General features: G+C 33.8%; 1 protein-coding gene across 1 annotated transcript in view; it reads left to right on the top strand.

Annotated features, from left to right (window-relative positions):
* Window positions 1-23,423, top strand: part of Sntg1 (syntrophin gamma 1) — a 326,863-nt gene that overhangs the window by 25,405 nt on the left and 278,035 nt on the right. The window contains exons 3-6 of the mRNA XM_071602172.1: window positions 4,172-4,228; window positions 15,119-15,176; window positions 15,789-15,832; window positions 15,926-15,967. Of these exons, the coding sequence (XP_071458273.1) occupies window positions 4,172-4,228; window positions 15,119-15,176; window positions 15,789-15,832; window positions 15,926-15,967 (201 nt within the window). The remainder of the gene's footprint in view (window positions 1-4,171; window positions 4,229-15,118; window positions 15,177-15,788; window positions 15,833-15,925; window positions 15,968-23,423) is intronic.

The following is a 23,423-nucleotide window of genomic DNA, read 5'->3' as shown; positions in this document are numbered from 1 at the left end:
GCTGTAATTTCCTTGTTTCTTTCACATAAAATCAATACACTTTTTTTTGAGAAGTTTAATATTTATTTTTTAGTTTTCAGCGGACACTACATCTTTGTATGTGGTGCTGAGGATCAAACCCGGGCTGAACACATGTCAGGCGAGTGCGCTACCGCTTGAGCCACATCCCCAGCCCTCAATACACTTTTCTGATTGCTATTCTCTCTAGTGTGTGCATTGTTTCCACTCCTTCCTAACTTTCTCATATCCATATTTCAGGAATTTCTGTACCTGCAATATTTGACGGCATTCATTTTGTAGAATGTATAGTTCTCATCTCCTATGGTCCCTGTTGTCTGTTTGTGTGTGCATGTGTGTGTTGTGTGAAACATAATAGTCTCCAAGGCAGGTATGCTAATTTTTTCTATAAAGCACATTTAGTATTTAAAACAAACTTTCTTATCACATTGATGCTAATTGATGGGGTGTGCAGTAAGTCTTTTAAAACCACATATTATTATTCTTTGCTTAATGTAAGGAACAGAAGGTTTTATCAAGATATTTTTTATATGTGATTTCACAGGAGCACCAGTTTGAATTTTTGTGTCTTAAAAAATAAGATAACAATATCAGTTCTTTCTTACCAGGCAATGATATTTAGGACATTCAAGATGTGACTAAGGGCTGGGGCTGGGGCTCAGTGGTAGAGTGCTTGCCTACCATGTGTGAGGTACTGGGATTGATCCTCAGCACTAAGTAAAAATAAACAAAGGTATTGTGTCTTTTTAAAAAACAAAAGATGTGATGAAAAACACTTCAGTTTATGGTATTCTCTGATTTATAAGAATAAATCATGAATTTATTGTTGATGCAATTCATTAATGCTGCCTTTAAATGTTTTGGGGGACAGGAGGGAAGAACCCCATATGGAGACATGGAAAGAGTGTGGCAGGGCTGACACAAATGTGAACAACTAGAGATCAGCAAGGAGCCAAAGTGCGGAGTTATTTCCCTTCTTATGCTTCCTGCTGCCTGCAGCTACCAATTTAAAAATTTGCTTTTAAAACACCAGGTAATTTGGCCAGATGCAATGGTACACACCTGTAATACCAGCTGCTGGAGTGGCTGAGACAGAAGGATCACCAGTTCAAAGCCAACCTCAGAAATTTTGGGAAGCCCTTGTCTCAAAATAAAAATAAAATGGGCCGAGGATGTGGCTCAGTGGTTAAGCACCCCTGGGTTCAATCCCCGGTACCAAACAAAACAAAACAACCCACAGAAAGTATGGTTGGTCCAACACACTCAACTTTAGTAAAAGTAGCTTCTGCAGCAATACCATACCTCAGTGCATTCTGGAGTGTACGTGCGCAGGCGCCTATGTGCGAGCCTTTGAACAACATGGAAATAAGTGCTGTTACTGAGCTTTGGGGCAGTTAGTTTCTGCTGACTGTGGGAACTCCTCTCTGCATCAGCAATTTTGTATTTGATTTGGAACTTGTTCTAAATATTCGCCACCAAAGATTAGAAGGCAGACTTGGAGAGAATGAGCAAAGAGACCTTTGATAATAGTGGTATGCTTGTTGCGTCTACCAGAGAAAAAGAGCATTTCCATGCACACTGAGCAGCTGAACCAAGATCACTGTCCAAGTTGCTGTCGTGGCTTGAGACTATTTTGCAAGATGTCTAGAAATTTTAGTTGATGGGGCTTGCTTATTAAAGTATATTTTCTCTGACAGCAGTTTTAAGACAGTTGACATAGGTTGTCCCAGCTGACTGCCCTGGTTGGCTTTGCATACATTTTATGGTATCAAGTGTACATCAGAATTAAGTTTAGAAAATAATTAAGGAAATAGTTTCTGACATCAAAGAACTTTAGTTCGGTTTGATGGGTAGCCTTCTGAAGGCATTTTTTTCTATCTGTTTTATAAGAATAAAGATCACTGTTTAATTACCTATTCTTATTTGAGTCCTCCAGTGTTTGAGCTATTCTACGATGTAAATATTTATTTAAATGTGAGGTGGATAAAGATTAATTTGATATTTAAGTGACTATTCCTGTCTAGAATAACAGATTTAGGGTGTATCTTAATATTCATTTAATATCTACTAGTTACCAGGGCACATCACAAATATTAAACTTTAAAAAAAATTGTTACTGTTTTATTTATCATCATTTTGCAGATTTGGAAACAATGGCTCACAGAACTTAAGTAATTTGACAAATACATTAAATTGTGGATATGTGAGTCATTAATAGGTTCCAATTTCAATTTCAATATTGCTTGCAATGTTCAATTTCCCTTTAATAAATCTTTTAATAAAAAATTATTTTAAAATTAATCGATTTTAAAAGATTGTCCTGTTCAACAAAAGGACACTACTAACACTCAGCTTAAATTTTATATATATATAATGTTATTAAACCTGTTTTTCATTGGTACCTGCAGAAATATTTATATGCATAGTCTTTGCAATATAAATTCTAAAACACTGAATCCTCTCATACATGTGGTGGCACTGGTGGTGAGTAATGTAACAGAAGGCTTTGAAATAAAAAAATAGCATTTATGGTATCATTTAATACTATATTTTATAATTCAAGATCACATAAATTATAATACACATGTAACTTATCTGTATGCATAAAATTTTAATGTTCATTTGAAAAATTTGAATGTCAAGTAATAAGAGTCATATAAGGTTTTAAGTAAAATAAATATTTAAAAAAATTAAATTTCTTAGCACATTGGCCAAAGGAAAATAATTTATATTACCAAGTGCTACTCATGTGCACTTACAATTTTTAATAATTTTATACTTATCTCCACTAAAAGATTTCATTTTTAATTAAAAATAAATAACATGATAATATTACTTAGTTTATGGTATAATGATCTTGTTCTTAAAGTATGCTCATGTTTTATTTATAAAAACTAAATATTTGACAAAAAAGAAGCTTGACAACTCAGTGATAAGTTACTGTCCTATCAAAAGGTTTAGCAAAAGCCACTGGAAGCACACTATTTTCAAATTTTCTCTTAATTATTCCTCAATGTATGTGTTTTGCATAGCTCACACATAAAAAGGAAGTGAGGGAAATAATTCATCCATAGGAAAGAGAAAAAAATTTACATTTGGAGATATAAAATCTAGCCAGGTAAATTGAGTATTTGTGGAAATACAGGGTTTAGATTATATATGAATATGTATATTTGGAATATATTGTATATAGTAATATATACAATATATCATATATCATATGTGTGTATATGCATACACACATACATATTATATATACATATATATTCCAAATGCTGAGGGAAAAGAATGGGTGGGTTCATCAAATGGCTATGCTTTGCAGCAGGTTCAAGAAGACTTATGTGAATAGACCAGGTTATAGATAAAAGCTTTCACCCATCAGCATTCCCCCAGAGTATGCTTTATGTAGAGATGATGGCCTTAAAACAGAGCAGTATTGATTTTTCTAATTGAAAATTACAGAATTTGTCCAAATAAGACTCTTTGTGCTCATATTATTGTCCCTGTGATTTTTTTTTTCCTTAAATCACATAAGCAAGTAATGGAAGTATTGTTTCCATTGAAAAAGGATAAGAGAAAGTGATTTTGAAAATTGGCAATTTCATTATCATTTTTATTTAGGCATGTAATTCATTCTTTTTCCAAATAGGCAATTAAAGATTTTGAATATGGCTTATTCACAGATTTGATCTTAGACATCATATGCATCATTCATGTGCTGGGTGGGGCATGGCATCTCCTCTGCTCAGCTCTCAGATCAAAAACAGTATGAGTTGGTGGAGGCAGAGATAAATCCTTGGCTAATGAATATTTACTACTGACACTGAGTTACTGTTACATTATCAAAAACTTGCCATTTCTTAGACAAGAATAGAGTGCACAAAAGTAGGAAGTCTAAAAATCAAGATTCAGAATATGTCCCAAAATACTATGGAAAAAGACTTAATTTATCAGAGTTTAATAAGAATATTATTTTGAGAAGTTATTGACCTGCAATTTAAAAATTATAAAATGCTCTATTAATTACAAGTTTGAAGTTGCTTTGCTGTCAAAAAAGATTTTTTTTAAAGCAAAAACAAAACCCAGAGGAATAAAATGTATGAAAGTCTAGTATTAGGAAGCACTAACCACTCTTAAAAATCCTGTCTTTCAGGAAAGAACGGTGACCATCAGAAGACAAACAGTGGGAGGATTTGGATTAAGCATAAAGGTAGCCCACCTTTCCAGTCTATCCTTACACAGGCCAAGTGTAAGGGATGAACTCTTGTGTATTTTAATGTTTGCCAGTTAATAATTAGAAAATATTAGCTACAGCAAGCTTCTTAATATTTAGAGTGGGTTGTCAATTAAGTAGGTTCTCATAAAACTTTGACCACCCTTTATCTTTTCCTTGGACATTTGAGAAAAAGTTTTGAGAATTTAAATTTAGCTAGCATGGAATATAACTTATTAACATTCTTTATCTGGTTTATTCTTTTGCATTAAATATGACACTCCATGTACATCTCTTCCTTTAACCCACCAGAGGAAGGAATGTTGACCTGCAGTGAATAGAAGAGATATAAATTTCATACTAACAAAAGACAGGATAGTATATGAAGGATTAGTTTTATTCTGTTTTCTTTTTCTTTAACTGATAACTTTATTAAAGAAGTAACTATATCTTATTTAACCATGCCCCCATTTCATTTATCATAAAACTTTTAGGGCTTTCATTTCTGTATGTTATTGACTATTAGAGATGTACTACACCTGCAACTTATTATCATTTTAAGCAAAAGAGAAATTATGAAAGGAATGGAGATTGTGTAAAAATTGAAGCTAAATCAGCAATTTAAATGCCTTTGCCAATACTACAATTCTGCATAGATAAATAAAATGTAAATTTATATTGATTCTTGGCTTAGACATTTACTTATATGAGTTGAAAATCATTTATAATTCTCAGGTACACATTTCATGAAATTTTAACATAGTTCACGTTATGGACGCTTGAAAGTTAGAACTCTGAACTTTGTGAATATCAATTCTGGCCAACTTTGTGAAAATAACCAAGAGGAAAGATCAATTTGCAAAAGCATGATAGTGTCAGGGATGAGAGCATTGCTATATAAAATGTTAGGTTTAAAGCATATTTCATATTCCAGCTAAGACTAGGGAAGCATGCAGAACAAATTGCAGGATATAGCAAGTATGCCATGGGGATTCCATTATCAGTAGTAAGGATTTTTTGGTTTTGATTTTTTTTCCTGCTAAGATCTTTATTTTGATTATTTTGAAGACTTTATAGGTACCACTGAAGATAATAGAAATTCCATGATTTCATTTGAGTTACACATTTTTCCTGATCTTGTCACTAACTTTATTTTAGCAGCAGAGTCTGAGACATTTTGCAATTTATTTTTTAACCCAACAATAAAATATTCTTTATTTTGATTAAAAATACCACATTTTAGCTTAGACAGTTTTTAAAGCATCAAAAAGTTTCCTTTATTTAAAGCTTTTCATTGATTACACTGAATTGTACTTGAATTTTCATAAACTCATATTTTCATATATCAAATACTTGAAATAATTTTCAAGTATTTATGTGTATCTATCCTTAAAAATAGTAGCTACAAAAGTAATATCTGAACTCTGATCAGTTCCATATAATTCAGATATTTAACAAAAAGGAAATTATTTCAAACTTCTTATATATATACACATTAATAAATATCAATAATTTTATTTAGAATGGTATTCATTTATTCCAAAGGGAATGCTTTTATGGCTTTTCATTTTCAATTTCTTGTTTGAGTTTTTCTTGTTGAAACGATGTTTTATTCTGTTAACCCATATCAAAAGATGATTGTTTACTTTAAATGGCAAGACTATGATACAAATACCTTTTTTGTCATATGTGAATTGAATGAACTGCTGTGCTTATCTATTAACACTATGTTCTTTAGATCTGAGAATTTTAAAATTCCATGTAAGGAACATTACAAAACATTCTAAGTGAGAAGCAGAATATATGTTGAATCATTTATTGCTGTCAGAAGCAATTCTGAGCCAATTATATAATTATGTATATATACACACAAATAGTTTGTCTTTATTTACTTCAGTTAAGGAATCACTGTTGGCTCACACTACAGGTTTTATACTGAGAATTATTAATTAAAGCTTTAATGTCCGCACTAGAGTTAGCCAAAGGAAGATGGTGTGGTAGATAACTTGAAAAGGCATTTACAAAAATAGTTATGATTCCTATGGGTCTTCAAGTGAATTGCACTTAACTCAGACACAGAGTACCTCATTTTACCTTCCAACACTCTTTTTTAACAGGGTATGGTGGAGCGTAACTGTAATCCCAATGGCTCAAGAGGCTGAGGCAGGAGGCTCACTAATTTAAAGCCAGCCTCAGAAACTTTGCAAGGCCATAAGCAACTCTGTGAGATAATACTGTCTCTAAATGCAATATATAAAAAAGGGATAGGGATGATTCAGTTGTAAAGTGGTGTTGGGTTCAGTTCCTAATACCAAAAAAAAAAAAAAAGTCTTTTTTAAAATCTTGACTGAGTAGTGACAAATATTCTTTTTGGTCAAGAGCACTAAGGTTCTCTATCGCACATTTTTAGAGAAGTCAGCTGAGACAGTGCTCAGTGCTTCTGACAAATCTCAGCTCCCGGGACTTTCCTGACAGTCTCCACTGTGCCTGATGATAATCCCTCAGCTCTCCCATATTGTAATCAGTGCTTAAAAAGTCGATAGGCAACTTTGTGAAGAAGATACTCATGTGGGATTTTTTTTTTCCTACTGCATTTTTTTTTTTTTAATAGATGTGCCTCGGTGGCTTTAGGTTGCAGGTAACATGCCATCCCTGAAGCTTCTGTTCATAAATCCTTGATGTCCCTGTCCATGGTACTGTTGGAGATGATGCAAATCAGCTTTTATCTCCATTTACTTTCTCCACCTTGTATAAGACAATTATGAAACTTCTGGAAGAAAAAAGAAATATGTGCAGGAGGGTTAGAAATTGAGGCCATTGTTTGTCTATTCAGTTTAATTACAGAACTTTGATATCTTTCCTTGAATGACTAATGTTAGAATGAGACCTAGAACATATAGAGGATAGCTGACTTCTAAAAAATTCCTGAAATCCAAAGGAATACAAGAAAAAATAAATAGATTTAGCAAAAATGAAATTGTATTGCATTTAAATCTTTAAAATGATTAATTTTTAAAATATGGTTTTAAGTAAGTTTTAATTTATTTTCTTTTCAATTATTATATACTGCCCTCTTTATTATTATTTTAATCCTTGTTAACATTTTTGGTTTGCATTTTTAGGAATTTATTATAAAATCTGAGACTCATCTTTGCAAGCCATGCCAATTTTTTTTTTTTTTTTTTTTTTTGGGGGGGGGAGGCTGGCAACCAGGGATTGATATCAGGGGCACTCAACCACTGAGCCATATTGCCAGCCATATTTTGAATTTTAATTAGAGATAGGGTCTTGCTGAGTTGCTTAGTGCCTAACTTTTTCTGAGGCTGGCTTTGAACTAGTGATCCTCCTGCCTTAGCTACCTGAGCCGCTGGGATTATAGACGTGTGCCACAGTGTCTGGCCCATACATATTATTTTAAATTATAATTGTCTAATTATTTTAAAATGCTTATTAAGTAATGTTCAAAAGTATTAAGTACTCAGTGTGGAACACAGCCATCCAGAAACAGTTGAAACATCAATTTCATTGAGTTAATGTAATTATTTATCTTCATAGATAAATTTATTCCCTAGATATCCCAAAATCCCAACATTTGGTAATAATTTTGTTTTGCATGAAAAAGTAAAGACTGAGATATCCCCAGCCCTTTTTTTATATTGTATTTAGAGAAAGGATCTCGCAGAGTTGCTTAGGGCCTTGCTAAGTTTCTGAGACTGGCTTTGAACTAGTGATCCTCCTGGCTCAGCTTCCTGACCTGTTGGTTTTACAGGCATGCACCATCGTACCCTATTCAAAAAGGACGTGGTGGTACATGCCTGTAATCCCAGTGGCTCACAAGGCTGAGGCAGAAGGATCACAAGTTCAAAACCAGCATCAGCAAATTAGCAAGGCCTTAAACAACTTAGTGAAGCCCTGTCTCAAAATAAACTATATAAATATAAAAGGCCAAGGATGTGGCTCAGTGATTAGGCACCCCTCAGTTAAATCCCTAGTACTAAAAAAGAAAAAGAAAGACCAAAATTACCTATATATCCATGTCCATTCTAAATAGAAACAAAACAATCACAAACAGTGGCCTGACCTCAGAGGTAGTCCTGCACCCCGATGCAGCTGGTGGAGGATGTCTTGATCTGAGAGGTGCCACGCACAGGCTGGTCCTCACTCCTGTCTTCTGGTGGTGTAGAACTTGTTCTCAATTCATAAATAAAGCGATTCTCCTTTGTCGTGGATAGTTTGCCCATGCCAGAATCGTGTTATTTTCTCTGCCTTCTTGTTCCTTTTTATAGTTTTTCTGCCATTACTATTTATAAAGTCTTGTAAGAGCTAGGTGCGCTGGTGCATCCTTATAATCACAGTCACAAGGCTCAGGCAGGAGGATGACAAGTTCAAGGCCAGCCCTCAGCAACTTTGCAAAACCCCTCAGCAACTGGTGAGACACCATCTCAAGGTAATAAAGTGCTGAAGATATATAGCTTAGTGATAAAGCACCCCTGAGTTCAATCCCTAGTACCAAAGAAAGAAAAAGAAAAATATCTTTTAGGAAACCAGATGTAAGGAAATGAAATTTGAAAGTGTGTCTTGCACATTAATACCTGGACCATTACTTTTTTAAAGTGACCTTTAAGTATCTTTATATGACCATCTTTTATCTGCAGACCCCGACTCCAAAACCCCAATGTGAAGTTGCCTATCTTCCCCTTCAAGTGCTTTTTACACATTCAAACTTCTGCTCCCAGTTCTCCAGGAAGCCTTGCTGATTTATGCTATTTTTACTCTGGGGTTGCTTTTCTAAGACATTCTCATACCTGCTATAACCCTAGATCCACCTTTAACCATGAACTCCTGATTATTTTCATTATTCACTCTTCCTTATTTAAAATATCTTTCACAATGCAAGAAACTGTGGAGTTTTTTTTTCTCATTCCTTGTATTAGTTTTTGCTTTTATTTGCATCTCAGTAGAGGATCAAGCTCTTCTATTGATATTTTCCCCAATTTCCACAAAATCCATACCCATGGGTTTCTGCAGTATCTGGGCAAAAGAACCGCTAAACTTTTCCTGCTAATTGCATATTCTTGTCTTTGTTCTCAAAAGGAACCTAATTCCTTTGAATTGATCAGATTAATCAAGCTAGCTAGGGTATCATCTATATTTTCCTACAGGTCTTCTGCATCCATGCTGGTCTTGCATATGGTCTCTGGACCTGGCCGGTTTTCCATGGCTGTAGCAGAATTCCTACTGGTATTATCGGGTTCTTCCTTGACCATTGGGCTTGTCTTCTACCCCTGTAGCCCTTTTGGTCAACTCTTCCTTTAGTGTTCATCTCTGTTGTCTGGACCATCCTGGGAATTACAGTTTCTATAAATAACTCATAAGTCTTTACAACTACATCCAAACATACTGCCAAGATTTTGAATCATACACAGGATCTAATACCTTGTATTTTTCTCAGTCTTAGCAGAATGACTGTGAGGACAGTCACTGTGAACAACCCACTGTCTTGCCCTTTGGAGACCTATTTATTTCCTATATCTTTTAAAATACAATACCACTCATGTGCACATTATACCTCTGGATATTTCCAGGGAAAGAATGTAGTAAACATTACTAGAAAACATATTTTATAGCAAACATAACTTTTCCTATGTAAACAATAAGTGATTAATATTCTCTAAGTAAGTGTGTGTGTGTGTTCAAAGGTGATTTCTATTTGGAAACATTAATTCTATAATATCAAAGACATAATTAGTGGTGGCACATGACTGTCACTCCAGCAACTCAGGGGGCTGAAGCAGGAGGATTGTAAATTTAAGGCCAGCCTCAGCAACTTAGCAAGGCCCTAAGCAACCTAGTGAGTTCCTGTATCAAAATAAATAAGTAAATAAAAATAAATACATAAATGATGCTGGGCATGTGACTCGGTATTAGAGTGCCCCTAGGTTCAATCCCTGTTATCAAAAATATAATGATTATTACCATTAATCATTTTATTATTTATAAACAATTGCTGATGTTTATAATCTAGAGTCATATTCTGAGATAAATATTTCATGTTCTTCTTAATTTGACTTTATTATTTAGCAAGGTATATTACTATTGTTATTCCTTCCAGAGGCAATAAGATTAAATATTAACAGGTTCAGTAATTTACCCATTCTTATAAGTAGCAAACCTGGGATTCAACCTCATGACAAAGCTCTTACTCTGAGAAACTATGCCCTACATTTATAAAACCTGGACTAAATTATCCCTAACATCTACATTTGAGGACACAAGCCATGTTTCCACTATTATTCATGATATGATTTTTTAAAAAATTGAACTGAATGGATAAAAATAACCAGGATTAAGCAACTAATTTCCTATATTGACAGTTATTAGTAGTATCAAATTTAACAAATAAAAATGTACCTTTATTGTAGATGCAATAAATTTTTGTGTTTTACTTTGTGATTTCTGAGTAAATCTATAAATAATAACTGTTGATATATGTGGACATTTATTTCAACGGTTCTGTCCCTCAATTGTTTTTGCTTGAGTCAGTACAAGTCTACAATAGACAAAATGAATATGTACATTTCCAACATAGAAATAGGGAGAAAAGAGTCAGATAATCAATTTTAATTCAGGATGATGGATTAGTCCCAAGGGTCAGTTAAAACCACAGGAACACTTTACTTGAAAGACCATTTCTTAAAACTTAAACAGCCTTACTGAGATAAAATTCACATACCATAAATTTATTGAATTAAAGTGTAGAATTCAATGAATTTTCATATACTCATGGATATGAGCAACTATCAGAACATTCAATTTCAAAACATTCCATCATATTAAGAAGAAACCTCATATCATTTTGCTATAAATCTTTGAGACCTGCAACCCCACCTCAGCCCTGAGCAACCACTAATCCATTTTCTATCTCTACAGATTTTCTTAGTTGGGATTTTCATATGAAGGTTAACGTATACTATATAGAAAAGGTCATTGATTTTTACCAAAACAAAATTTTGGGCAGATAATAATGGCATCTAAATGGATAATGGTACTTCCCATATTCTTTCAGAGGATATTTTTAGATGCCTCTCCCATACCTGTCTACTTCATCTCTTAACTCTAATTATCTTGTTGCTGTATGCTTACAAGAATTCTCTTTACTCTTGATGAAAGAATAGTGGTAACGTCTACATATTATTTTTTTCCAGAGCCCAGAATATGCTTGCTTGCTTGCTGAGCTGATTGATCAGGATAATGAAAATATTGAATTAAAAAGAGTTATGTGTTAAGATTTTCAATCCTCTAAAAATATTCAAAGTTTGATTCAGAGGTATTTCACAGTCCTGTTGGCAAAATTGTTGTGTAGAGTCCTTCAAATGCTTTAGACAGGATCTATAACCTTGTTCCTACACAGACAGCTATAACATGAGTTTTGCTTTGGAAAAATAACATTACAAAATTGAAATATGTATTCCTTGATATCTGGGCTGCAGTTTGGAATATTGCATCACTTTCCTCAGTCTTGGATCCTAACACTCTCTGGAATAATAGTAATTGATTAATCCAGACTTTCTCCAAACTATGTTCTGAGCCCTGGGCCAGGAGAAGAGAGTAAGGAGCCCTGTCTTGACCTCAGGCCATTTACTCTCCAGTCTGAAAGTAGGCTGATCAAATTATTATGTAAATAAATAAAAATCACAGCCATAATTCAATGCTACCTAAGTGAATTTACATCAGGCAGAGAAACACTGGAGGAGGAAACATTTTTCAACAAATTTCAAATATGGGCAGGAGCTTACCAGGTTAAGAATAAGGGAAAAGCATGCCAGTAAATATTGGCATCCTTTGGTGTTCAGAATGATGGAGCTATGGATTTGTGCTGTGCAGGAAAGCTGAGGCCACACAACAAAGGGCTGTTAAGGCCTTTGATTTTTATTCTAAGTGTAATGGGAAGCTTATTACCTACTTTAAAGAGTGCAAGCCACATTATTTGACTCTTACCTGAAAAATCTTAAATCCCCCCATTTAGTTCCTGAACCAAATCTAGTTAACTTTAATAGAGCTGGGCTGCTCTTCACATTTCATCCAATGAATGAAAGCAGAGTCATTTAAGGTTCGAATTCTATCTTCTGAGTTTTGTTTTAAAATTTGCTATCTAATCAATAAAGTCATTTTCTGAGATTAGTTTAAGAATTATTTCAGAGCTCCAAATATCTGATTTAAAAGCACAAAACAAAACAAAAACAAGTATAACAAAAGAACAAAACCATACTTGGACTCAAGCCATTCTAATTTCAGGATAAAGTTTACACATACCAGAGAAATGTTGACAAAATAGGGATTAGTTACATCTTGTCATTAAAAGATAGCTATAAACATGAATGCTGAGGAACAATTGGCATTGAGTTAACCTCAGAAAATCACTATCCCTGCTGCCTGTTCCCTAGAAGGACCCCAGGAATCAGCATCTTTCTGTCCTTCCATTGTAATTTGTTTTTTAAAAAATATAAGCCTTAAGAAAAATTTTGATTTCCTAGTGGAATGAGAGAAAAGTACAAAATGTAAAAACAGATTAAGGGAAGAAGACATAGAGACAAAACTGGCATAAACAATATTGTTTCTGTCCCCAAATACATATAAACTACAATTCATTGGTTGATTTATTTCATCTTGTTGTAGTACCTAAAAATTAACTTGGTGATTAATTTGAATTACTCAGATTTTTCTTCTAAAAAGCTTGTAGATGCATCCTATATATCCTTTCCATTTTCCAAGTATCTCTAGAAATTATCAGTAACTACAGCCTAGGACTGCAGACATTCCCCACCCCCACTTCTCTCTCTCTCTAATTGGTTCTTCTTAGTTATACATGACAGTAGTAGAATCCCTTTTGATAAAATTATATAAGTACAGAATACCTCTTATTCTAATTAGTACAGAATATCTCTTATTCTAATTAGTACCCATTCTTTTTTTTTTTTTTTTTGAGAGAGAGAGAGAGAGAGAATTTTTTTTTAATATTTATTTTTCAGTTTTCGGTGGACACAACATCTTTATTTTATTTTTATGTGCTCGCCCCGCGCATGCCAGGTGAGTGCGCTACCGCTTGAGCCACATCCCCTGTCCCTAGTACCCATTCTTTTGAGTTTAAAAACCTTTATTTTCAGGATTTTTTTAAAAGACATTATTCCATGCATTGAGATTTTATCAATGCACAAAACAAAGTACCAAAAAACTTTAATGGCTTTGTGTGGCTCAACTTCTAGTTAGGGATAGGAGAGGGAGAAAGAAGATAAGTAATAAATGTAGGAAATGGATTAAAATTATAGAGAGTTAGAAGTTGATAAGTATAATGGAAAAAAATAAAATGAGTGCAAAGGATTAGAAATAGAATTCTGATTAATGTATATTAAGGGTCTTAAAATGGATTATTCTAATCTCATTTTAATGCATGTGATTTCACTAATAAATTTTAAAGATAGATTGCATTAGAAGTCTGCCTTTAAGCTGGAGCTACCCTTTAGTTAGTGTTTATTGTATACTAAAAAAAAAGCACTTAATTTTTATCACACTGTCAGTCACTAATCATTCTCACTCTGATCAGATGAGAGAATCATTTTAGGATCATCTGAGATAGGATCAGAGCTTATAGAGATATAATGACTATAAGGCAGGAATAGAATTAAGAACCATTCTAACTTATGCTAGTGACTTCCTTCACAGTGAGGGTGGGGAAAATGCATATTGGGCTAATGGGAAATGGTAAGAGAGAGGGAAAAAAAAAGTATTGAGAAGTGAGTTCTAATTTCAAGCTGAGCAGGATAATTTATATTATCTCACGTGTCATGTTTGTTTTTAATAGTTCAGCAGGGGAAAGGATTTTACTTGTCAAGAAAAAGTTGAATACTACTGCTTTCCAGCAAAATGACTGTCTTCTATTTAAGTATACTCAGTGTTAAAAATGGACATTCATGGGGAAAACAAACATGTCAGTTCTAAAATAATTTTTTTTTTGTTCCTGAAAAGAAAATGCTCAGGAGGATTACATATTCTAAAAATAGAACAACTCTAATGGAATTTAGATTGTTTTTCAACTGTCTTTTTAAAGTGATAGGTTTTCTTTTCTATACAAAATTTTATTCCCTGTATTTTTCAGCTATTGCTTTCATCCTTATCACAGTGATGAAACAGGATATTTATTTTTTTTTGCAGTTATTTTAAGCTTTTATATTCTTTTTCTTTACGTGAATTTAGGTTATATGTTTTTTTTTCTCCCTATGTCATTTGATCCAACAACAAAACACTACTGCAGTATTCTTGGCAGTGCATTTTGTTGTATAATTTGTTTATTATGTGCCTTCACACAAAGAGGAATCTAATACTAATTAAGAAAATGCAGATATGTCAGTTCCCAGTGTGCATATGCACAACCTGACTTTGGTTATACATTTATGCAAGTAAAAATCTCTTTGGTCACTTTGTACTCAGGAAGGTCTCTGCACTGTTAAAAGTGTCTGGTCACCAGCATAGAATAACTTAGCCAGAGAATGAAAATATGAAATCATCTAATGTTTGGAAACCTAAATAATAATTCCCATGATGGATAGCTTCCTACAAAGGGCATCAAAGTCCATGTACATTTAATGACATTATTAGTCTTGTTTGAGAAATAAAAATACTTTCCAAATTAATTGATATTAATTATTGAATATATGAGCAGAATTCCAAACTCGTTGATAGAGGTTCATGGAAGTGCTACCTGCTTCTATTCTGCCTGCTGTCCACAGAACATGCTCATCATAGCTTGTACAGTTTCTTGATTGAAAGCTTTCTTTCTTTTCTTTTTTTTTTTGACATTAAAAAATACAATATATGATTTTATATTTCTAGGGAGGAGCAGAGCATAACATTCCAGTTGTCATTTCAAAAATCTCCAAGGAGCAAAGAGGTAAATTTTCATTATTCTCTAACAGCCATTTCTTTATAACTGCTGTTGAGAGTGATTCAACAATTGGTATATGACTAGGGAGCTCCTCCATACCAACAATCAGGCAATAAGAAGCGGATTTGGGGGATACCATCACAGAAACAGAACAAGGATAAACTTTAATAAACCATGTAGCCATGTATATATTAGGTACAATCAAACATTAACTAAAACTATTTAAACAATGTAGTGTTTATGAATAAACTTGTAACTATTTCCATTTTCTTAGCTGGTGGATTGGGTATCTAACTCTCAAATGTTTTTCACAGAAACACCATGAGTATAAGTGCATGAAAAAATTAGGCCAGGCATTCAGATGACTCACTGATATTTTGCAACTGTAAGATCTGAAATGATGGAACTATGTAGAAATATCTCTGCTTGTTTTTCAGTAATTAAAATGGGTTGAATCGTATTATTATTTTGAATTTTCATTTTTGTGGATCTTTCAAGATAATAGTAATGTAAAACTTTTAACTTTTGTTTCATTATTCTATATTAGTGATAATAAAACAACTTATTTTTCCGATGAAAATAGTCAGTATATAATCAACTGTTGTTTTTCATTTATAGCTGAACTTTCAGGACTACTCTTTATTGGGGATGCAATTCTACAGGTATGTATTTTATCATTATTATCTTATATGCAACCAAAAACTTAAGTTAGTTTATAATATGCTATGTGAAAATATGCTTTCTTTGCTTTGCAGATAAATGGGATTAATGTGAGAAAATGCAGACATGAAGAAGTGGTAAGTTTACATTTTCCTAATGTTATTATTTCCTGAATGTTCAAATAAGAATTTTATACATTGGTAAAAATGATCATTGCATTTATTAGGAAGATATTAAATTCATCAGTGTGCTATCAAACTTTCAAATGCTCTTCTACTTGATATGTTTTCCTGTTTGAAATGAATCACTGAGTAGTAAGCAGTATGAAATGTATTTCAAAGAAATACTTTAGGATGGTCATTTGCTATATTTCCACAGTTTTTCCATGAATCTCTCCCAGTAGATGTCCACCCGGTTTGTCTCTATAGAAAATATGTTTCTAAATCCTTGCAAACATTTTAGAGTTTATAAACAATGAATTTATTTCTGTAAAATTTTGTATAATAGTTGTATTGACAAATGGAAGAGCATTTAAGTAGTGTGTGTGTGTGTGTGTGTGTGTGTGTGTGTGTGCATGTGTCCATGTGCATTCTAATGCAGGGAGTGGAGAAGAGAGAGATTTAATCTCGAAGTAGGCAGGTTTAGCACTAAGAATTGCCATTCATTTTTACCATGGCATTTTCTTGAATGTTTCTCATTGTGTAATTCTGAGGTCCCAGATGTATGTATTCTAATTGAGCAAGTTTGGATGGGTTTATGAAATTGGATTTTAGCAGCCTTTCTAAGTGGGTCCATTGTAGGTAACTTCTTTTAGTTGTAGATGGACACGATACCTTTATTTGTTTTTATGTGGTTCTGAGATCGAACCCAGTACCTCACATATGCAAGGCAAGCACTCTACCACTAACCACAACCTCAGCCCTTGTAGGTGACTTTTAAACTGTACTTTGACAGAGAGGTTGAAGAAGGTCTGTTGGAGCTGGTGAAATGACTTAAAAAAAAAAAAACATGTACACAAAGGACAATGTTAGGCATTTGGAGAACGTATGTTGTGGTTTGTTAGATATTATTATAGATCCTTCACTGAATTGGGGTTTCAGCTCATCTGGGAAGGTGTAGAGGAGAAATTATAATTAAAAGTTTATACTAGAGGATCAAACAAAATAAAGAACACTATATTCCTTTTTTCTTCTCATAGCTCTCGTTCATTTGGGTTTTGGATACATTGCTCCTCTGTTAAAAGTTATTTGGAGAAAACCATTCTGCCACATTAAAGTATTCCAAATGTCAGAGTGGCAAACTCAAGTGCTTGAGAAAACCACAGTTTCATAAGTAGTGATGTTACAAAGGCTTCTTGATTATGAGCACATAGCATAAGTATCTGATTGAGGTTTGTTACTATTCACCACCTGACTTTATCTTCTCAAATGCTTATCGGATTGCCACTGTGTGCTGAAAATAATATAAAACATGTATTTCAAGCCTGAAAAATTTCAACAAATATGTACAGAGGAAAGAAGCATTTTAGAAGGAATTTTTGAACAAACGAGAGAAGAGCATAGCTCAGAGCTCTCTATTCTTCAGAATCCCAGGTAGTTTTTAAATATAGCCATTGAAGCAAAGATACTTCTAACTTTAATCTTTAATTTTAAGTGCAAAATGATTTTCAACTCATTACCGAGGGAATAAACACAAAGTGCATTCTCTTTGAAAGCCACATGCTGTTAGTTGGAATCAGGCTTGCAATATGCTCTTCAGAGGCAGGCGGTATGCTTAAACAAACTGTGATAGAGCTTTGATTAAACAGATTAGTGTTGAATGGAAGATTAGAATGCATTAATAGTGCCACTTAAGATGATGTTCGTTTTGATTCAAAAAAAGAGAATTTAAAATTGTATTGCAAATTTTTAATGGTTTTTTTATAATAAATTTATTTTTGAGAACCTTAACCCTCCAAGTCTTGGAATATATATATATATATATATATATATATATATATATATATATATATATATATATTAATGTTCTTATTTATTTCCAATATTTGACTTTCCAAGAGCAAATAGATGACTTTGTCCTCACTGCTTATTACCTAAGTGAATGGACCTATATCTCAGAGGGAACAAGGTATTAATTAAATGTTTAAGAATCCATTTATATGGGTTGTAAAAAACAAACAAACAAACACAGAAGCTCAATGGATGTAAGTAGTTTTGAAGCAACATGCTGTTGTACCACATTCCTTATAGAATTTCAAATTCCAAAATAAATTGGGCAGATATGACATGTTGATTGTGTGTTTTGCTTGTACTCATTTACTCTATTTATTGACATTGTTAGAAATTCTACATTCAGCCCTGATCAGTTTCACTTTTAAGAAGACTTCAATAGTTTAGCTGCCACTTCTACATTGAAGTTATAAGCTCTGATCTATCTGGAAGGGGGATCCCACAAAGGTCACTGTGAGCACACAGTAGATTTCTTGATGAAGTTCTGCAGCTGAATCCCTAAAATCCAATCAGTGAAATATTTGCATTTATATGTTCCTCATAACATTGGTTTGGGTTTACAATTAAATCAATTCTGGGAATCACACATAACACCTGGAGCATTCTTTTCACTGAGATTACTGAGGAAGAGAGATGCACAAAATTTCCTAATTAAGAAAAACTAGAATCAATACTTGGTGTGGCTTGGTGCTGGGGAATAGTGTGTGTATAAGGCTTTAACTCCCAGAAGCAATTGTGTTCAAATCCTAGACTGATGCCTTACTAACATTGTCATTTCATTCAAATGGACTTAACTTTCAGTGTCTCTAGTACTCATCAGTAAAATAATATTTTTTATGCGAATTAAGTGCAACATAAATTAATTTCCTGGGATCTAACTACTATTCAGAAGGGTTTTCCATCATTCTGTGCCATCAAATACTGTGTCTTCATAAGTGTCCCTCTTCTCCTTTATATCTCTCCTGGGCACTTCTTTGTCAGTGCTGGGCCGTGTCTTCCTACCATCTGTTTTAGTCACCTTTACACTGCTGTGACTAAAGGACCCAAACAGCACAATTGTAGAGGAGAAAAGTTTATTTGAGGGCTTACAGAGTCAGAAGTCTCAGTCCATAGAGAGTAGGTTACATTCCTGGGGGTTTGAGGTAAGACAGAACAACATGGCAGAAGAGTGTGGCAAAGTAAGCAGCTCACATAATGATCAGAGAGGAGAGAGAGAGAGAGAGAGAGAGAGAGAGAGAGAGAGAGAGAGAGAGGTGTCCACTCACCAGATACAAAATATATACTTCATAGCCACACCCTCAATGAACTACTTTCTCTAGCCATATCCCACCTGCCTCCAGACCCACCCAGTTAATCCCATCAGGTGATTAATTCACTGATTGGTTTAAGGCTCTAATAGCACCATCATTTTTTTTCTTAACCTTCTTGCATGTGAGCTTTTGGGGACACCTCACATCCAAACCATAACACCCCCAATGCTGCTCTGTGGGTGGTCTCTACAGTGACAGAGCTACTGCTGCTGCTGCTCAGCATCCCGAACTCCATCCGCCAATTTTAGGTAGAGACCAAAGTAGGCATCCATGAGAGAGGGTACAGTCCTTTGGAAAGTGAGGCTCCTTTTTTCATCCAGATGGAGCACTCTCTTTCTTTCTTTCTTTTTTTATGTTTGATATGAACAAATTCTGTAGTCTCTGAATGAGTTTTACCTCCAAGACACCAGAAGTCCCTAACGTACCAATGTATTTTTCAAGGAGAAATGGATCTACTGTTGCTCATTACTTTAAAACTGATACCACTTTCCTTACCACCAAACCCTGAACACATTAAACCGATTGCAATCTCTATATCAAGTACTAAATATTTTTCATTTGCTCAACAAGAAATTGATCACTTATCAGAAAACTTCTGATTGACACTAGGTGAAATACACTGCAACTGAATCTTTTGTGTAATGAGACTATAAAAATACATTTATAATAGCTCTAACCTTATTGGAATATAGGCCTTGGTATTTTAGAATTTGATAATTTTGAAAGCAAACAAAGATTGGGGGAAATTATTAGGAGGGAACAATGTGAAAACTGTTGATTTACAATAAAGTGGAAACTGCAAAAAAAAAAAAAATGGTGATCTACTTATAAACACTAAAAGTGATAGGAAATAAGAGTTAGCCATTGAAGAAAAGTGTTGCTGAATTAAAAAGCACTCTGACCTTTACCAAAAATATCAATATAACTGAAGTTTCTATGTAATAAGACTTTTTAAAATAGAGTAGATCATCACTGGGCAAAGCAAGATGAATGGATAGATGATTCCAGAAGCTTTCTTTTAAAGAAACATTTCTGGTTTCAGGTTGGAGATTTATGGGTCCCCACAAAAGATGTTCATCTCCTTATTGTTTCTATGGTTCTCATAATTATAAGATATTAAATAATTTGAAATGTAAATAATTAACATCTCAATTCTGAATTTGTGATTTTAATGATACTCTAAAAAATATTAATTTTCCAAGAGCAGAATAAGTAGTTAAAATTACATAAGTTGAAATCACATATTCATAAAAGAAAACAAATGCTGACAAAAAAAAGTAAAATGTTGATTCATAGTGTTATAACTATCATGATATGTGCTTCACTTAATTCAGACTTCCCATTGGAATAAAAAGGATATGTTCCTTTTTAGTTTCAATCAATTAGAAAAAAAAAAAAAAAAAAAACATTACAAGGGTTATGTCAAATCATCTGAAATTGAGGCTCTCATTTATATACAGAAACAGTTAAAGTGCTTTTATGCATCAGTGAGGAACATACTTAGAATGTGATTTGGGCACACAAATCATTTTAGACCTTAGAGAAAAGATTAAAAGGTGATTGACTTACATATTGTGCTTTATCTAACTTCTAACTTCATTGTTCATGATACAGAAAATGATTTTGAGCTCTCATTGATTAATATTTTCTTGACAATTCAAAATTTATTCTACTCTTTCTCCTTTGACTTAACTCCAAAAATGGAAAGCCAAATATAAAATTATTTAACTTTCAATATCTCCTAGTGGTTTGGGACATGTTAAATGAAACGACAAATATATATAAGAAATACTGTCCATGCTTGTGACTGATTTTGAAAAGAAATGTCCAGAACATGGCCTATTTAAATTCTTCGATTTGCAGTGATATCCTTACCAATTGCTTTTCTTTGGATTTACATGTCTGTACCCAAATTAGAGTATGAGTTAAGAAGGCCCAGATACACTTTAATGATATGCATGTTTTATTCTGTTGGCTGCTTCTGATCATCAAATCCTTATTTATAGTTTTACTCTTTTGAACAAAGATAGACAGCATAGTTCAAAGCCCTAATAGTCTATCCCGCTTCTCAAGAAAGCAACAAAATCAGTCCTTATAACCTTTGACTTGGTAGAGCCATGGCTAATTTCTGCCTATAGGAATGGACACAGGATCCAGAGCAAGAAGACCATCCAGACCACGTTGCACTGAGAAGACAGAGATGTCTCGGGTAGATACGGACAAGTCTGTTTTCTCGTCTCACCTTCAGCAACTCTCTTAGACACACTCCTGCTCCGGAGATTGGAATTAGGAGGGAAATTACGTGTTAAACAAATTATAAAATTTTTATACAGTTGACGTTTTACTTTTTAAATGATCATGAAATCAATCTGAAAAGCAAGAAAAAAAAAAGGCATATGAGACTGAAGTTTGGAGACCTAAGTTAAAATTGTCAGAAACTTTGAGCTGTGTCTTATTGACAGTGGACCTAAATCACTCTGGCCTCATTTTCTCATCCAAAAAATGGAGAATTGAAAGTAAGTAAATGCCTAATGACTTTTATAGCCATAATGCTCAATTCTTTTATTTTAAAAGAACATGAAAATTTGGAAAAATCCCATGAAACTGTACAACATTACAACTCTCACAGACCTAATTACAGAGCCTAATTAATAACAATGTGTCAATAAATTCCCATCAGTCATAACAAATGTACCACAGTAATGCAAGATATTAAACAGAGAAAAAACTCTGACTATACCAAAATGATGGTACTTACAAACAAAAGGTGTATTCAACAGCCATACAATTTTAGAAGTGACTTGGAAAACTGCCATGATTGCTTATGTTAGTTTTTCTTCTTTCTGACACCCTAATCTCTGTGGACTTTTGTTTGAGTCCCTGGGGGAGAGCTCATTAGAATAACAACAACAACAAAAAATTACAAAACTGTAGGAAAAAAGTTTTAGGAAAAACATCTTTAAAGTATCAGGATGCAATGTGTAACACATTGCTAACCTCAAGTAAACCTGTCTCAGAGCCATTTTATTGCCACTGTAGTGTAGTGTGAAGTAAATGGTACCCAGCAAAAGCAGCCACAATGCCCAGAGGCAGCCGCAGTGCTGGTCAGGAAGAGCCACAAGAAAATTCAATAGAAGTAACCAGAGAAGAAAAAAAAGTGAACAAAGAGCAAGCCTAGTTACTACCCACATGAACACACCCAGGAACACTGACAGGGAGATGACTTCTGTGCAGGTTGAGAGTAGGGAAAGTGGAAAAAGTAAATCAGAAATGCGTTATGCATTCAACTTTCACTCTCAGAGATAGAGTCTTTGAGATTCTATGAATGAAAGAAAATATCATGACTCCTCCACATTGTAGGAAATTCACCATGTACCCAAGGTAGAGTGAAACCATCTAGGATTCACATCTAACCCTGTATTCTACCAGGAGTTTTACTAAGAGGCTTCTGGACTTGTACGTTCTGAAGTAGTTCTGAGTTATCTCAGGATGGTCTAAATTAATATGGAAGGTTATTTGGGTAACAGATGATTTCTGGGTCAGAGATAGAGTATCAGAAAGGAGGAAAAATCCCAAGATGTTAAATATCCATCCATCCGTGGTCACTCACGTGGAATTTTGGATGGCTTCTGGGAGAAATATATCTGTCATATATCCTATGTTCTTATTTTATGGATGTGTCAGAGTCATAAATCAGTTTTTGTGGGAACTGTGCTGTAGAAATGACCACATTTCTTTGTGCAAGAATGAATTTAACAGTAGTGAGGAAATAATACCAGTTATGTGTATGTCATAATGGGCATGGAAATAAACTCTGAAAAAAATGTCTTGTATCCCTGGTTTGGGATATAATATTAGCATAGAAAAATCATACCTGATCCTTTCAGAATTACATGTCAAAATAAGAAATTTAAGGCCTTTCTAAGTTATAAATGTACAATCTTAAGCAACTCAGTGCAGAGATTTGGGATTAAATGAGATGTTTTTACATCTCTTCACTCCTAAAACATTAAATAACAAAAAAATGATCATTGTAAGGTAATAATAGTAAAGATAAGGGAGCAAAAAAAAAGAGAATAAAGTAGGCAAAGGTCTTTGTTAATTTTTTTGAAAATAGAAATAGATGAGGGGGAATTGTCCTGGAGAGCCTAAGAAGGCTGTAGGCAAAGCCAAACCCAGCAATTTTCACTGTAGAACTCAATCAAATGGGATTTGAGATAGCAGACTCATTAACAGGGAGAGTTGAGAAGGGATCACCAAGAGCAGGATATTGA

This window comes from Marmota flaviventris, chromosome 15 (assembly GCF_047511675.1).
Source record: "Marmota flaviventris isolate mMarFla1 chromosome 15, mMarFla1.hap1, whole genome shotgun sequence".
Taxonomy (NCBI): Eukaryota; Metazoa; Chordata; class Mammalia; order Rodentia; family Sciuridae; genus Marmota; species Marmota flaviventris.
The sequence above is the reverse complement of the archived record's forward strand: the minus strand, read 5'-3'. Positions and strand labels throughout refer to the sequence as shown.